At 39.6% G+C, this 18,380-nt stretch overlaps 1 protein-coding gene across 6 annotated transcripts in view; it reads left to right on the forward strand.

The window, feature by feature from the left end:
• DENND5A (DENN domain containing 5A) overlaps positions 1-18,380 on the forward strand; it is a 58,818-nt gene that overhangs the window by 13,117 nt on the left and 27,321 nt on the right. For 2 of the 6 annotated variants that reach the window (XM_081013122.1, XM_081013125.1), the window contains exons 2-12: positions 2,218-2,289; positions 2,840-2,949; positions 4,339-4,999; positions 9,487-9,674; positions 11,635-11,952; positions 13,422-13,640; positions 14,574-14,808; positions 15,193-15,343; positions 15,840-15,933; positions 17,641-17,745; positions 18,235-18,366. In XM_081013122.1, the coding sequence (XP_080869248.1) occupies positions 2,218-2,289; positions 2,840-2,949; positions 4,339-4,999; positions 9,487-9,674; positions 11,635-11,952; positions 13,422-13,640; positions 14,574-14,808; positions 15,193-15,343; positions 15,840-15,933; positions 17,641-17,745; positions 18,235-18,366 (2,285 nt within the window). The remainder of the gene's footprint in view (positions 1-2,217; positions 2,290-2,839; positions 2,950-4,338; positions 5,000-9,486; positions 9,675-11,634; positions 11,953-13,421; positions 13,641-14,573; positions 14,809-15,192; positions 15,344-15,839; positions 15,934-17,640; positions 17,746-18,234; positions 18,367-18,380) is intronic. The other 4 variants (XM_081013124.1, XM_081013126.1, XM_081013123.1 and 1 more) reach the window with 3 other exon arrangements.

Raw genomic sequence — 18,380 nt, forward strand, 5'->3', positions numbered from 1 at the left:
TAGTCCTCACTGTGCGTGTTCTGTATTGTCATGAATCTCAAGTCCAATGTTGACAACATTTTTTGTAGAATGAGTGTGCCCTAAAGAGTAAACACTAAAGTATAATCTGGAATCATTTTCCATTGATGAGTAGAATACAGTGAAATCAGCTTCTTTTGCCATTTAATTACTGTGTATTTGAGAATAAATGAAGTATTGAAATGGCTTCCCCCATCTCATTTTGCAGGTGGTGATGAAAGCTTTGCTTATATTTGAATCATGTTAATTCATGTAATTTTGGTTTATTGTTATAGCAGCTGTCACCCTCTACATGCTCATTTTCTTATTCATTTGATGAAGGTTTATTTTTGGAGTAACCCCCCCTCTTTATTTAGAAAGCATTTATATCTGCATGAAGTGTAGTGAGAGAAGTACTGCCATTAAAATCTATTCGGCCATTGCTCATAGTCCTTAGGTTTATTAAATACTCTGTAGTAAACTACTTGATTAAGATTCTCAAATGGCATTTGAGGCTGCTATTAGTTTTGAATTTGAAATCTTCATTGCACAGCAGTATACCTTTCTGATTATCAGATGCTGGAAGCAACCAAGGATTGCTCAAAACAATATAGAAGTTTTGAGCATAGGTGAGGAATCCTTTCCAGACCAAGGGCTGTGTTCTCTTCTGGACAACCTGAGGGCCATGCCAGTGCTAGGCACGGTCAGATGCAAACATGGATGAGGCAACAAATGTAAATTGTACCTTTATACAGTAGGCTAGTTTCTACACTCTCTGACCACGCTCTGACCACTCTCTGTCTTTCATCCAAGGAAGCAAGAGGCTTTCAGTTCAAGGAAGCATTCTAGCCAGGTAAAAGTACTTGGAGTGTAAAGCAGAGCCAATGAGGGGGATTGCATTGGCAAGAGACGATGTCACCTTGGTAGAGTTCAGAGGCCCGGAGGGGCCTGGAAGTAGAGAATGTAGCTTTAATAGGCTTGTGGTATGATGTAGCATAGCAAATTTGACCATTTTGTTTGACCTTTAGCACAGTAAAATTCTTGGTGTTTGGAGCGTTAATAGTATACATGCAAGTTATTCATCTTTTGACTTACATTATTTTTGCAACTTTATATGGCAACTTTTAAAAGGAGCCTCATCTTGAATTCTATAATTATTTAATGAATTTAATGAAAGTTGTCTATTTGTCACCTGAATACAAAGTATAGTTATACCAAAATAATTAACAGCAATATGTTCTTTGAGGTTCTTTTTTTGGCAGGGTATTCATATGTCTCCAGCAGAAAGAAGCATAGTTTACTCAATATTAAACTACATTTGCCTAAGGCAGCAATGCTATACATTCTCATGCGGGGGTGGGGTGGGAAGTCCCATTGAACTCAGTGGTGCTTTTTCTGAGTACCAATGCGTAGGACTGTGTTGTGAAATCACTGGTAGTCTCTCAGTCCTTCAAGTTTGTGGGCAGACACTTTAGCCATTTGGCCTAGGAATAAACCTTATCAACATTCCTGTTGCTTTAAATAGTTTTGTTGTTGTTAGTGTTGCCTTATTGCTTGGAAGCTCTACATAAGCTTCCTAGATCTAAGTAGCCCCAGTCATGGCTAGTCACCATGGTGAGAACTTAATGGTTAAGCACTCTTGACCCTGCTTCTCTTACTTCTATTGTTCATTATACTTTACAGGGCAGCCATGACAATAGCTCCACTGCAATTTCTAATGCTAAAATTTATCCACTTGAGTGCACATCCATATGAATTAGCCAGCATCCTGTTTTGAGAAGAGTGCCTTATCTGTAGAATGGGGAAAGCTCTACCAAGAAGATGATCCCACAAGAAGCTGGCACGTGTCTTTTCTTGTTTGAAATTATACTTTGAGCACAAAACCATCACAGTTCCTCCAAAAACAGTATATCCATATCAACTAACCAATTCCAATTCCTGTTTCTCTTAAAGGAACTATTCGAACCTGTTCCTTTTACTAAATAGGAATGTTTATTTAGATGACTGACCTTGGTGTTTCTCATTTGCTGCTCAGAGGTCTGTTGCTATCCAGTTTGAAAAGGGATTTTTAATGTAACACTTGTTTGATATCCTGAATGCATTTGGAAAATATGGAGATAGACCTGTTGAGTGAAATTATTTTTGAAGGAGATTTATAGTTATAATAAGAGTTAACACTTACTTAATCATAATACAGTGTTCTTTTTATTTGTTATATAGCATTATGCCAGTATATACAGGCCTCTAAAGCCCAAGATGGTGGTAGCCGTTTCATTTCAAGTTCAGCAGAAGGTAAAACAAAAACACAGGGAAAACTGATCAAAACTTTTTCATACAGATATTTCTCTTCTAGTATTTCTGTCCCTTGACCATTTTGTGCCTTCTAGCTTTCCCTTCTCAGCTGATTTCTCTAACAGATGATGGATTCTAGGTATAAATACATAACAAAGCTATTAACATTGATCTTGTATGCACTAAATTTTGCTTAACTTTAGCATCTGTTACCTATGTGTGCATTTCCTGGATTACTTTTAAAATGGGGTTTGGTTTTGGTGAACAAATAAACATGCTCATGATTAACTTTTGAAATAAATGAAGAAAAATAAAATAATTTGGGCTGAACCTATTTAAGAAAAGGCACACATAGTTAATTGTATGTAAGATACAACCAATATTATAACCTCATTTTGCTTACTTTCTTGCTAACCACTACTTTCCATTTCCTGTTTCTCTTTAAGGAACTATTCAAACCTGTTCCTTTTACTACTCAGTGTGCTTTCTGGCATCTACACAAAAAAAACCTTGAAGTGAAACTATTTTGATTCTCGTATTCATTTTTCAGGTGAAAACTTTGAACAAACTCCATTAAGACGCACATTCAAGTCCAAAGTTCTTGCTCGTTATCCAGAAAATGTTGAATGGAATCCTTTTGATCAGGATGCAGTGGGAATGGTTGGTTCTTAATTTTCTTTGTTGCACTTGCACTAATGGTCTGGTGCTATAATATTCATATTTGTATGTTGGACCAGGATGCATACATTTATGTAGATTACCTTCTAGAAAGTTTGTTCTCATTCAGAAATCAGGCCAAATTATGAAGACTTAACTAAGAGCAACTTTTATTCCAACTTTAGCATAGCCTAGAATAACCACTCTCAGTACGGAGCCTATCAGGTGTTATTCAGTTCCAGCTCCCATGAGCTCCAGCTAGCATAGCCAATGAATAGGGATGATGGGAGTTGGAGTCCAGCAACATCTGGACAACACTAGGCTTGGGAAGACTGACCTACAACGTGGCTGATTGGGAGACACACTTACACATGCACATGAATTCACAGAGAGATTAAGAAGGGACAGGAAATGGACTACTTAAAGTTACTTATAAACTTATATCATATAGGCATATTGTTTCCTAAGCCTATATCATGAAGGCATATTGTTTCCTGTCCTCTTAAGCATGATGTCTACTTCTATATGTTCTTTTGACCCTCTCTCCTACTGTCCTAGCTCCCGCTCCAGACATGATAACAGAGGCAATCTGAGAGTGAAAAAAGAATGTTAATTAAAACAGAGTACAATATAGGTGCAGCAACAGATAAAAGCTAACTCAAACAGAGCTTCTACAAACAGGGTGGAGGAGTTATCTGAGCTAGAAGCAAAGCCATAATTCCAAAGTCCAAGATTCAGGGCACGGTGTTCAAAATCATACAAGAGCAGCAAAGTTGTCCCAACCCAAGTGCCTCCAACCCAAGCTTTATAGCCAAAGGAGAGCACATGAATTACTTGCGAAAATTAGTCTTTTGAGAATGTCTAGACTGCAGGCGCATCAACTGTTGGGGTGGGAGTGTCTGTTCCCATTGGTGGAGCCATTGTTTGGCTTTGAAAGACAATACTAAACCCTCCTTCTTGGAATTCTGTTCAGCCACACCAGGCTGCAGCTCTGAAGTTTTCCTAGCCTCCAACAGTGTGCCCTCACAGGGAGGGAAGCAACAGCAGCTGGGACTCCTCCCTAGTCCTCCTCATCTGCCTCTTCATCTTCCTCTAGAGTCTGCTCTCTCAGGTTTGTGCCTGAAGGCACTGAGTAACTCATGACATCTACCCAAGTAAATATATTTTCAATAAGACAGGTGCAGGGGAGATAGCTTAGCTACCAGTGTCGTAAGCACCACTGTCAGTATAGCAACCCAATAGTAGCTGGCCTCTGAGCAGCTCACAAAAAACTAAAATGCAATACAAAATAAAAGCAGCATAAAAACACAAGTTTTTTATTGTGTGTTTTCATCTAATAAAATACCTGGCTGAATAAAAATAAACATTTCTATTTCTTCCTTTCTCCCACAGCTATGTATGCCTAAGGGTCTGTCTTTCAAGACACAAGCTGATGCCAGAGAACCTCAGTTCCATTCTTTTATCATTACCCGTGAAGATGGCTCTCGGACATTTGGGTTTTCTCTCACATTTTATGAGGAAGTTACCAGCAAACAAATCTGTAGCGCAATGCAGACATTATATCACATGCACAATGCGGAATATGATATTCTTCATACTCCACCTACCAATGACAAAGATATCTGTAGCACCATAGAAGACTGTAATGGCACCTCTGTAACAAAGCTACAACGATTTAACTCCTATGATATTAGCAGAGACACTCTTTATGTCTCTAAGTGCATTTGTCTGATAACCCCAATGTCTTTCATGAAGGCGTGTAGGAGAGTGCTTGAGCAACTCCACCAAGCTGTAACTTCACCTCAACCACCACCATTACCTTTGGAAAGCTTTATCTACAATATACTCTATGAAGTTCCCCTACCACCTGCAGGGAGATCACTAAAATTTTCAGGAGTTTATGGACCAATTATCTGCCAGAGGCCAAGCACCAGTGAATTGCCATTATTTGACTTTCCAGTTAAAGAAGTTTTTGAGTTACTTGGAGTAGAGAATATGGTTCAGCTCTTCACCTGTGCTCTTTTGGAATTTCAGATATTGCTTTATTCACAGCGTGAGTATAGCCTTTTATATTATAAATGATGGTCAATGTGGTAAAGATACACCTGTTCTTGATGCATTGGATCCACAGTAAAGTACGCATAGCAGGGCTGGCAGAAGCTGACTTTCCTACTCCTGCTCCCCAGGGCAGGTCTCCCTGCCCTTCAAAATGCTTTACTGAGGGTTGGAAAGCACTGCTGAATGGGAGCAGGCCATAGCATAGGAGCTTAGACAATATGGGGTATCCCTAAAAATCAAGGGGAGGCATCTTCCATGAGTGGAGCTCCACATGGATGTTGTCTCTGTCCAGTTTTTCAATAAGGATTCAGTAAGGATTGGGCTTGCCAACTGAATCCAATTCCCTGCTCCTGGCTTAGTGATGTAGTCTGAGTATACCTTGGTGATCATTAAAATTATGAAATAAAAAAATCTGGTGATCTTGTAAAATGGGTCTGCATTTCATTGATGATGATGATGATGATTTATAGCTCATCCATCTGACTGGGTTGCCCCAGCCACTCTGGGCTGCTTCCAACAAATTAAAACATCAAACACAGTAAAATTTTCACAAGTCTCCTCAATGAAACAAATACCTTGAGTGTGATCTTTCTTGATTTCTTTTAATTCTTTCCTTCAAGACTGCATTAGGTAGTTAGTGCAAATGAGTTTAAGGAGGTGAGGTCGGTTAAATAAAGCATAGTCAGGAATAAAGTTGGATGTCATTGGTGATGCTGCTAATGATATCTCAGCATAAGGCTCATACTGAATTCACATTTATATAAAAGCCATTAATTTCTAGCAGAATGCTTTGTTCTAAATTTTGACTGTCTTAAATAAATAAATAAAAACCTTATCTGTATAATTGGTGATATGTGTGCTTGACTATACCTGTATAATTGGTGATAAAAGCTACCCTAAAGCTTAAAATGCTATTGTCTCTCTTCAGACCTGTAAAAACCTTTATACTATTGAAAGTTATACTGTGCTTGCAGATATTTTCTAGCTAGATAAAACAATTTTCTGCATCAGTACCAGGTAACTGAAAAAGTAATTAAATAAATGCTTACTGTGCAATCTTGTGGCTGTTTAACTGAAGCAAGTTCCATTGAATTCAGTGAAACTTGCTGCCAGGTATGTGGGTGTAAGATTGCAGCTTTACTATAAAATAATAAAGTGTCATTGGGCTGGTTCCAGAGACCCCATGAATAAAGTTGCCGCCACAGGCGCATAATGGCCATGGCAGGTGAAGGTAAGGCAACAAAAACTGGTATTGGATTGAATTATGCCACAACTTTATTGATTACAGGAAAGAGTAGATTTGGCTGAGGCATTCGGTATGTATTATGCAGCAGGCAGCTTGCCTACTACCTGATAGGAACCTGGTGGGGTCAAACCTGTGCTGGGGAGTCACCCCCAACATTGATTAGATGGCACAGTCCTGCACAGGCCACCACTGGGAGAGTTTTATTGACCCATTGGCCCCACAATGGACTCATGGACAGAGTCACCCCTCCTGGACCCCTCTAATGGGGTACCTCTGAGACTAAGGATGCAGCCCAATGCCTTATCTGCCAAAATTGTGACGGTTGCTATGAGGTAAGTGAAAACCTACAAGCCTGCCAATTTGCTTGCAGGAGAAAATTTCTCCCAGGCCCCAAATATGGTGACTGAATAAACCATAGCAAGGTCCATAGCAAGGCAATGTGCCTGTCCACCTCACCCCCCGGCTGGGCGGGCCCTTTAAGACTGGGTGGGTGGGTGGGAAAATCCCATGAAAATCCTCCAAAAGGGTGGCCAACACCTGGCCACTCCCTTAAATAGGATAGGAGTGGGCTGCTCGCAGCCCACAAGCCTCAGCCTCTGATTGGCTGAGTGGGCACTGCCTGTCCTTACCTGGGATCCTGACATGGCCAGAGGTGGGCAGTGCCAGCAATCCTCTTCCCCGGCCACACTGGAAGATGGCAGCTTCCCTGAAGCCACCATGGCCATGCTGTGCAGCATTGGCCGTCCACCTGGAGTCCCAGGTGAGCAGATATTCTGCTCCATGCAGCCTCCTGCTTGCAGAATAATACGGTTATTTTAACTCATTTCCTCTTGCATTTTCTATAAATTCTGGTATATAAATATCTACAATAAAAAATTGTTCAAGTATGTTGGATAATCCTTTAGCATAGTGTGGGAGATAACATGGTACTTAGCAGGGGGGTGGGGGAATTGGTGAAAATCACCTCCGACTTGTGTGAGTAGGAAGACCCTCAGTCCAGTTGCCAGCCTTTTGTTTATGGAACACCTGCTCTGAATATGCCTGTAAACATTTCCAAAGGATATAAATGCCCTAGAGACCCCTGAGGACCATTTGTAATCTTTGGGATGGCGCTTCTCTCTAGATCACTTAAGCAGGACCATTCTGGTGTTGACCTTTAAAGCCCTAAATGGCCTTGGCCCTATATAACTGAAAGAGTTTCTCCACACCCATCATCCAGCCTGGACACTGAGGTCCAGCACCGAGAGCCTTCTGGTGGTTCCCTCACTGCGAGCCAAGAAGCTACAGGGAACCAGGCAGAGAACCTTCTCGGTAGTGGCACCCTCCCTGTGGAACACCCTCCTATCAAATGTCAAGGAGATAAACAACTGTTTGACTTTTAGAAGACATTTGGAGGCAGCCCTGTTCAGGGAAGTTTTCAATGATTGACGTTTTAGTATTTTTAGTATTTTGCTGGGAGCCACCCGGAGTGGCTGGCACAACCCAGTCAGATGGGTGGCATATAAATAATAAAATTATTATTATTAATTTTGAAAATTGCTTCCCCAGGGGGGAGGGGCCACCCAGCTTTCAGACTAAGGGCAGGAGTCACCTAACCAGCGCCATCAGCAATTCAGCGGAAGTTCTGCACAAGGACTTTTCCACGTGCAATGGAGCTTTCCCCCTCCCTTGCTACCCCCCAAAATTGACTTTGAGGGGCTTGGGGAAACCCCCCAGAACAGTGCATGGGGGAAGGAGAGGGAGGATCATGCCAACTGGCAATAGTGGGACATTGAATTCCACCCATAGTCTGTGTAACAAAGCATTTAGTCAGGCTGAGTTCCTTCTCAGAGCTTTGATAAGATTCTGCACAAGGTGCTGGAATAGTAGCGTTTGATCCTCAGCCGTTTTCCCTGCCCCCCCGTTCAGGTATGTCACAAGAATTAGTAATGCTCTTTTGGAGGCTCTAGGGGAAAAATATTTATATATTTTTACTGAGAATTTCTGATCAGAATCCTCTGGAGGGTGTTCCATCCACATCATCTCCTGAATTGCTTGTTCCTCCTGTATTGCTTGCTCTTCCAATCTAGTCTGGGAGTTGGGTAGTCCTTTCACCTGGAGAAGCAATTTAGAATGCCCCGGCCTAAGTGCTCCAGAGGGAGGCACCATCCCGAGGATTAGGAATATGAGGACTGAGAACAAAAAATTGTGGTAAGAAAATGACTGTTTTTTCTTTCTCCCTGAAACATTCAAACTAAGTTTATAAACAGCCTTTTTAATAAACATGCTGATCATAATAGTGGTTGATAGACAACATAAGTCATACTACGAGTTAACCCATTGAAATAAATGACTTGTTACTTAAAACCATTGACCTAATGCGTCTACTCTGCGTATGACTTATTTAACTATTACTCAATACAGTAAGCTATCAAATCATAGTAAGTCGAACTAGTTTGGATAAAAAAGCTGAAAGTCTTTTTTTGCAGGTTCAATAGTTCCTCTTCTATCCATCCCTCATTCTCTTTCTTCACATTGTTTTAAAGTTCCTATTCAAAATAAAGTTTAAATATGGTCTGCTCTTGTTCAGATTCCTTCCGCTGTTAAGTGCCCAAAATATCTTAAGGCTTGAGAATTAAATATAGCCTTTCCGGCTCAGCCACATTAACAATTGGTGATTATCTGAACTGAATCAATGACCGTTCTTGAATTATTTTTTTTACTGTGATAATTTATGTAGACTTTGTAAATACTACAACTGGTTAACCTGAAGTGATAAAACCTTTCTGTGGAAACAGATTGCCTATGTGTATCAACGGTTTAATATTATATTGAAGAAAAAGTTCAGTATAAAAGTTCAAGCTGCAACAGAGTCTGCTGAAGATGCAATGGCCATATGTGTCGGATTTTAGCAGGCTCAATATAGCGCTATTTCCCCTCTCCTCCATCCCATGTATTGGGGAGAATGGGAGGTTGGTCTGTGGCTCATAAATCCTTTTCCTTTCTACTGGGTGCAAGTTATTTTTAAAATAATAATAAAAACTTCTCTGCATGATATCTGGTAGAAAGCTATGTTTTACTTTATCTTTCATTTCCACAGAGACTAAGCAACTGATATTTTTAGAATATGTATTGTGCAATGCCTTGTGTTTGTTTCTTAGTGCTCCTTATATTAAGCCTCTAGGTTTGTGCTGATGATTGCATTTTCATGGTGGCTCTCTAAGTGTGTTCTCTTCTTCACTACTTCCTGTTTTTAGATTACCAGAGACTGATGACTGTGGCAGAGACAATCACAGCACTGATGTTTCCATTCCAATGGCAGCATGTCTATGTTCCCATCCTTCCAGCCTCTCTCCTGCATTTTTTAGATGCTCCTGTCCCATATTTGATGGGCTTGCACTCCAATGGACTAGATGACCGGTCTAAGCTGGAGCTCCCTCAAGAGGTGAGAAATTTTACTCGAGTCAGGCTTCAATGCTTGCTAAACTGTTTCCAAAGGAGAGAATTTTGAATTAGTGTTATTCCTGCTCTTCCACTTATAAAAGTCTCTCTAGAACAATGTGTAATTTGGTTTCAGGTAGATTGGGTAAAGGACTAGTTAAGAAGAAGAAAAAGCTGACATTCTTTCAAATTGATTGTTGTAACTTTAAAATTTAGAAATTGCTTTAAAAATTAAATGTGATTCTCAGGATATTGAATCTTTTCCCAATATGACCTACACTTGAGATTGTAAGATGAAGGTATGCTTTTGGCTACATATTTTTGTTAGCAGCATCCCTTAGCCGTATTCCTTTTGCTAGGAAGAGTTTCTCAATGGTAATTTTAAAGTATGTTAACAAAAATGGAGCAGAACTCATACAGGGAATTATCGGTATAACAGGTAATGTTAGTTGAGTGGTTAATATGCAGTACAACCAACCACTGTGCACATAATTTATGCATAAAGAATTATACATATTGCCCAGTTAATAGACCTTCTCTACAAAAGGACTTTGTCGCGGGTGGCGCTGTGGGTAAAACCTCAGTGCCTAGGACTTGCCGATCATATGGTCGGCGGTTCGAATCCCCGTGGCGGGGTGAGCTCCCGTTGTTCGGTCCCAGCTCCTGCCCACCTAGCAGTTCGAAAGCACTCTTAAGTGCAAGTAGATAAATGGGGACCGCTTTATAGCGGGAAAGTAAACGGCGTTTTCGTGTGCTGCGCTGGTGCTGGCTCGCTAGCTGCAGCTTCGTCACGCTGGCCACATGACCCAGAAGTGTCTTCGGATGGCGCCGGCTCACGGCCTCTAGAGCGAGATGAGCACGCAACCCTAGAGTCGGACACGACTGGCCCGTATGGGCAGGGGTACATTTACAAAAGGACTTAGGTATGTGTGTATATATAGATTCCATTTTGTACATTTTCTGGCCAGTATGCACATTCTCCTGCAATCGCCTTAGCACTACTTTGAATTCAACCCACAGCAGTTCATGAATAAGATGAAAGTGACTCTTGTAGATGCTTCAGTGTTGGAGTTGGCCTTTATGATTCTGGCTCCTGTGGATGAGTATGAGTTTTTAAGAAATCCAGACAATAAAAAGGTAGCAAATTCTTACATCGTGTTATGAAACCTCAACACCTAGCTATTAGAGCAACAGCAGCTGCCACCTTCATAGCACATGTGTCCATGTTATGGGCCAGGATCTTACTTAAGAAAAAGCCTTAGGCTGACATTCATGTTAAGAAGGACCTTAATAAATTGGCCAAGGTTGTTGCCTTCATAGTGTACGCAAGCTTAGATGCCCTTCAGTTCTCTTCTAAAGCACTGGATGCTGGTGTTGCTGTCCAGCATCAGTTGTGGCTTTGGAACTGGAATGTTGACACCATATTTAAGTCTAATGCAAAGATGTTTGGCCTCTGCAATTCTCTGAATTGTTTGCTACAGTAAGGAATTGTTGTTGAGGGCATAAACAATTATTACATGTCTTACAAGTTTCCTTTACGGAAATGCAGATTACTTTCCTTCCTGCATTTCAAGCACAGCTGAAAAGAACAGGATATGTGTGTTTCCTCTTAATCCACTGTGACCAAGCATTGTAAATAATCTGACACTGTATCAAGGAGTCAAGAAAATATATCAGAAATAAGGCCTTCTAATTTTGGTAAGACTTACTCCAAAGTGTGCCTAGGAATTCAGCCTTAATCCTTTCCAGTTGGGCAGTTATCCTACTTTCTAATTCAAATTATTCTCTCTCAAGTTGTTATATACATTTCCAGTTTTTAATGAGTGTTTGTTTACACATTACGATACCTAGGATTTCTTTGCACATTGCAAAATGACAACACAGGCATTTTACATGTGCAGTATGTGTCAACGTTTTATATCTGCTCATGATTTCTCTTATATCTCTCCTGACTTAATTCTCAGGCAAATTTGTGCTTTGTGGACATAGACAACCACTATGTTGAATTGCCAGAAGACTTGCCTCAATTTCCAAATAAACTTGAATTCATTCAGGAAGTCTCTGAGATCCTTATGGCTTTTGGGATTTCACCCGAGGGAAACTTGCACTGTAGTGAAAGTGCCTCCAAGATGAAGAGCCTCAGAACATGTGACATAGTCTCTGATAAGAGAAATGGTAACCTAGGAGGAACAACTTTAAATTCATATGAACTGTTGAAAGAAAATGAGACCATAGCAAGACTTCAAGCACTTGTTAAAAGAACAGGTGTGAGCCTAGAAAAGGTAATTTCATAATACTTATGGAAGCTTCACACTAGAACATTGTGCAGCTGATACTGGATTGCTAAGGAACTTTACTGTGAATCTGCATTACTACAGTGGTACCTCGGGTTAAGTACTTAATTCGTTCCGGAGGTCCGTTCTTAACCTGAAACTGTTCTTAACCTGAAGCACCACTTTAGCTAATGGGGCCTCCTGCTGCCACTGCGCCACCGGAGCACGATTTCTGTTCTCATCCTGAAGCAAAGTTCTTAACCCGAGGTACTATTTCTGGGTTAGTGGAGTCTGTAACCTGAAGCGTATGTAATCTGAAGCATATGTAACCCGAGGTACCACTGTACTTTGTTCTAATCCCAGTTTTGTTGCATGCCACTATGCCTGTGTAATTTTGAGAGACTTGTCTGCTACAGAGATGTATGGAGTTTATTTTACGTATGGAGCAAATATGTTTGCCAACATTCACAGTTGTAGTGCAGCTTGGCTGCCTATGAGTTTTTGTTTTAATTTGTGGTGCTCTAGTACCACTGATCTAATACCAGGTCTTTAATGAGTATTGCTTAAATTGTGCCATTGATTTATTAATTTGTCATTTTCATTACCTTATTGCAGTACAGTATTTGAATTGTATCCCATAACTCTTCTCCTTTAAGGTTGATTTCTGTTTGTGTGGTCAGAATATTTTTTTGCATTTTTTTTTAGTAGTCATGACAGCAGGCATGATGGTAAGCTTTTGATGTTGGCAAGCTTTTGATATTGAAATGCCTATGCTATAAATGTTCCTCACCTTGATTTTCCTTTTTTGGGGGTGAAGATATACTTGAAGCTTGATATGGAATAGTATTTGAAAACTGGGTGTTAGTTATGCCAACAAACCAATTATTTCTTTTTTTCCTTTTGGAGTTACAAAAATAAAGTCATATTGGTAAAAACATAACATACAGCATCATCAAATCTATTATTCTAAACCTTGGTGAACAAAAAGAATGTTTGTATAAAACAATTAACCAAGTTTGACTATTATAAATGAGTTTAGACATTACTGGGTTGCTTCATATCCTGTGAAATCACTTAGTAACAGGATATGGATACATATTCCCCCAAATAAGTAAGTAATTTGTGATTTTACTGGCAGATGATATTAGTCAATATTTTTTAAAAAATGACTGTGAACTGGTCTGTTCCTTTCCCCTAAACCTGAAATATTTTTTTTATCAGATTCAACTGGTTTACTTGTTTGTAAAAACAATTTCACTTAGAAAACAATTTACTCAAAATGCATTAGGAAAAAGGCACTGTTGTTGCTCCATTCTTGTCATGAATATAAACACAGCACCATCCTGTATCAGCTCTTGTAATTCCAGAAAATATTCATCATGGACATAACCCTAGTCTCTGACAGGCTTAACCTCACATAAGTCAAATGCAGAATTTCTGTGTGAATAATTATAGCTTCAAGTTCTTTTTCCTTATAGCTTGAAGTTCGAGAAGAGACTGGTAGCAGCAAGAAGGATCTCAAAGTGCAATGTGATGAAGAAGAGTTCAGAATTTACCAGCTGAATATTCAAGTGCGGGAAGTTTTTGCTAATCGTTTCACTCAGATGTTTGCAGATTATGAAGTATTTGTTATTCAGCCCAGTCAAGACAAAGAGTCATGGTTCACCAATAGAGAGCAGATGCAGAACTTTGATAAAGTGAGTATAAAGACACCATGAAAGCAGAGGACAGGGGATCCATATGCATGATGGGAAGGAGAGTAGGACACATGAAGTATCATGGCGCAGTCCCAATCATACAAACCATGGTTTGGAGGACTGGGAACTGAGGCACCAAAAGAGTGTTCATTTGTAAAGTAGCCCTTTATATCAGTCAGAATTAGCTCTAATTTTGTTAAGATCAATGTGGTAAATTGTGAGAAGGATACTGTATGATGACTTAATTCCTTTGAATGTTTAACAGGTGGTGTGAATCAGATCTTGTTAAAAAGATAGAACAGAAACAAAATACTACTTTTGTAAACTGACTTATTAGTCACAGGTTATTCGCTTTGCTATAAACTGATAGTCCCCTCCCCCACTATGTTTCCTTTGTGCATAGCTGTCTGCCTATGATGATTCTAGCTGGTAAGGGCCAAATTAGACAACCACTGAGTGACGGGGTGAGCTCCCATGGCTCTGTCCCAGCTCCTGCCAGCCTAGCAGTTCAAAAGCACGCCAGTGCAAGTAGAGAAATAGGTACCGCTGCAGCAGGATGGCAAACGGCATTTAAGTGTGCTCTGGTTTCCATCACGGTGTTCTGTTGCACCAGAAGCGGTTTAGTCATGCTGGTCACATGACCCAGAAAGCTGTCTGTGGACAAACACCGGCTCCCTTGGCCTGAAAGCGAGATGAGTGCCGCAACCCCATAGTCGCCTTTGACTGGACTTAACTGTCCAGGGGTCCTTTACCTTTTTACCTGTATATCTGTTTCAAAACAGAGTGTATATTAAAATATATAATAAAATAATACATTTAAAATATAGTAAAATAGAAAATAATTTGATTGTGTTGATAATTGAAAGTATTCTTCATATCCTTCAGAAATCATTTAACATGTGGAGACAAACACATTTTCTTTCAATTTACTAGGCATCATTCTTGTCTGACCAGCCAGAACCTTATTTGCCTTTCCTCTCAAGATTTTTGGAGACACAGATGTTTGCTTCCTTTATTGACAACAAGATTATGTGCCATGATGATGATGATAAAGACCCTATTTTGAGAGTGTTTGATTCTAGAGTGGATAAAATTAGACTGTTAAATGTTCGAACACCAACTTTGCGCACTTCCATGTATCAAAAGTGTACTACCATTGATGAGGCTGGTAAGTTCTGAAATATTATCTTTAAAGGCACTATAGTTATGTCTACTGGTAAAACCAAGTTAATGCTCAGCTAGGAGCAGATAGAATGAAGAAGATCTTCAGAAATGCAGTAGTTTTAAAATACTATTAATAAATGACACTATTTAAGAGATGGGTTCAAATGGAAATATGAATGTTTTGCTCTCAAGGGGGTTCTTTATACTCCTTTAGCACTCTGAACAGGATACATATTTCTGACAGTAGCTTTCTAACTTGTGTTTTATAGACCTGGGGTTCCTGTCTTCCCACTTGCCTCTTCTATTCTCCTTTTTAATCGCGCATGACAACCTCTTGTCAGAATGATACGGTTTAAGATGTATATGTAATGGTTTTGTTTTTCTTCAGAGAAAGCTATTGAATTAAGGCTTGCCAAAATAGATCATACTGCAGTCCATCCCCACTTGCTAGATATGAAGATTGGACAAGGAAAATATGAACCTGGATTCTTCCCCAAACTTCAGTCTGATGTTCTTTCTACAGGGCCAGCAAGCAATAAGTGAGTAAGCTATGTTTGGAAGATCTTCTGCTTAACAAATTGCACAATTTGGGGGCCATTCAGCTTTTGAATTGGGAGTCGGTTGTGATAACTATAAGATGTAGTATGCTGGTGACAGTTAAGACTTGGATGTAATGGTGACAGTCATGAACATACGAACTTACAGGTGATATGCTAACCATTCTAGAGTTAAGTTTTGAAGCTACATACTAGAGCAGGGAACAAAAGTGAGAAGTGAAAAATTAAGCATCCAGTTTTTCTTGTAATCTCCACTTCCACAAATAAACTTTGACTATCATAGTCAGTTTTCAAACATTAATAATAAAAATATGTTATTTTTGGGGTTCGACCTAGTATAGGTTTCTGGTTAAACTGTATGTTGTACTACTTTTGACCCTATCTCCCTATTGACTGCAGTCCAGAACGGACATATATATTCCCTTTTTCAGTTTGTGAGCTAGAATACATTTTTAAAATATTGATTATAATTTTCTAGATGGACCAAACGAAATGCACCTGCACAGTGGAGGCGGAAAGACAGGCAGAAGCAGCACACAGAGCACCTTCGTCTTGACAATGATCAGAGAGAGGTGAAAACTGTTGAGCATAATTTCCAATCTAATGTCTTTATTTTCTACAGAATAATAATGTAGGTTATCAGACTGTATGTATAAGATGCTTTTCCCAACCCCATGAAAAGCATAGTCCAGTTCTTCATCTAATATAAATAGTAACCTATTCTAAAAATAAAGGTCTTTGCCAGGGGTTGTCTGTCTTTGGGGGCCTTTGGGCACATTTGAAATAGGAGAAACTATTGTAGATCTCTCTCTCTCTCTCTCTCTCTCTCTCTCTCTCTCTCACACACACACACACACACACACACACTTATTTGCTGTCCTTCCCACCCACTAGGCTTTCAAAAATGTGTTTGCTATTTTTCAAGCTAGTTGGGAGCTGGTGTGAACTTCCTGGAGAATGCAGCGGCAGTCTACAGGAAGGTCACTCTCCACAGCAATGAGACTTAGAGGAGTTGATGGTCCCTTCCCCAGCTCTAATTCCCCAAAACTGCCCTCCTGACATAGTTGACCTTGAAACACAGCCTCATATTGGTTGCAATAGAAGGCTTCTTGCAAGCATAATTTCATCAGAGAAGGTGTAGAGCAATGGGATCTTGTGGGTGCCAAGAAGGCCTCTCTGGTCCATGTGCACCCATGGGCATTACATTGGCAAGCCATGTTTTGTGCCAAATGCAATTGTGCACAGCAGCCTAAGACATCATGGACTTATACCCTTTAAGGTTCCCTAAACCTTTCATGAACTGCCAACTCCATTTCTGCAGGACCATCTGGTGATGGTTGCATAACTCCAGCTTTCTCATCTCAGTCCATAGGATGGGTCTTTATCTTGCAAAATCTGTCTGGAAGAAGACAAATTTACCTCTTTCCTTTCCACATTTCTGTATTGGCAAGTGTAAATTTACACTGTCACATCAATTTACACCATCACCTGCCTTATGTGAGGGTTGGATTGCACACTCCTTACCCCTTCCTGATTAGTGACTTTCCGCTGAACTAGCAATTCACACACATAACACAAAGTAAAGGTGGGCTGGACATCTTCTTGACATCTATGAGGACCCATGTTGTTTGCATGTATGTTTTGGGGAAACAGCCTTACAGTGTGGTTATACAGTGTGGTTATATTGTTTGTTTTTTGTTGTGGTTTGTACCCTGTTTGCTTTCTCTCTCATGCCTTCCCTCTAGCCTTGATAATGACTTCTCCACTAGACTTTCTGAGGTTTGGTTGTCATCTTCCAATACCCAAAGAGTAATCTCCCACTTTGCCTAATTGCTTGATTTGTATTACACCAAGGATGCAGAGGAATCCTGTAAACTTTTTGTATAGAGCCAAAAGTATCAATATGCCATTGATGTCAATTGGGGGGGGGGGAGCAGTTATATAATCACTGAAGAACAGTCTTCTGCTACCCCAAATATGTAAAAACTGAGTTCTAAGCTTCTGTCATTTTCTTTTTTAAAAAAAATATTGTCTTATGTGTTGATGCATGCATTTTATTCTTTTCTCTGTTGAAATCTGTTATTTATAAATTGCATTACATCATTATTCTTTCTCACTTTGGAAAGACATAAATTGTCTTAAGCAGCCTCTGTCCTGTTTTTGCATGTGTGCTCTCATTATTTCATGTCTGCTTACCATGCTTTCATCTAACATGAGCTATATTATTTTTGGTTTGTTTTTTTTGTTTTGTTTTGCTGTCTTTCCTATTTTGCCAGCAGCTGGATTTTCCTTTGCCAGACCTTCAGTTGCAATTTTGTTTAGACTTGGACCAGCATGATTGGCCTTTCAGGCACTCTTTTAAATCTGTTTCAGAACTATACCTGGTATGTTGTGTTTATGTAGGTACATTGTGTATGCATGTGTGTGTGTGTGTCTTGTTATATATAATATGAAAACATGGTGTTCGGTTATGGTACTGAACAAAAATACATAGTTAAGTATGTATTTCAGAGTCCAAAGAGAATTTCTCTTACAGTGGCTGATAAGTTCAGTCCAAATGCATTTTATTTGATATTAACCTGGGATCATATTATTATTATGCTATTACAAATTTATTGGATAGTGTAATCAGTGCAATGGTTCTCTATTCATGCAATAAAATGCTTCAGTTTTTTCTTGAACAATAACAATAGCCAGTTATTGATCTCCAGTACAATAAAACAAAAGGCATTAATGCTTTGAGAAATCAATATGCCATTATTTTTTTAGATATTTCTTTACAAAAGAGCAAAACATATACTTCCACATATAAGTGCTTTAAGTGTTTTAAAAGTTGTGCATTTCTATATATGTATGTTCCTCTTTGTTTATAGAAGTATATCCAAGAAGCTCGGAATCTTGGCAGCACTATTCGGCAGCCCAAATTGTCTAACCTTTCGCCATCAGTAATTGCCCAGACCAACTGGAAATTTGTTGAAGGTTTGCTGAAGGAATGTCGAAATAAGGTATTGTGCTGGTC

This window comes from Podarcis pityusensis, assembly GCF_964106645.2.
Source record: "Podarcis pityusensis genome assembly, chromosome: 1".
NCBI classification, from domain to species: domain Eukaryota; kingdom Metazoa; phylum Chordata; class Lepidosauria; order Squamata; family Lacertidae; genus Podarcis; species Podarcis pityusensis.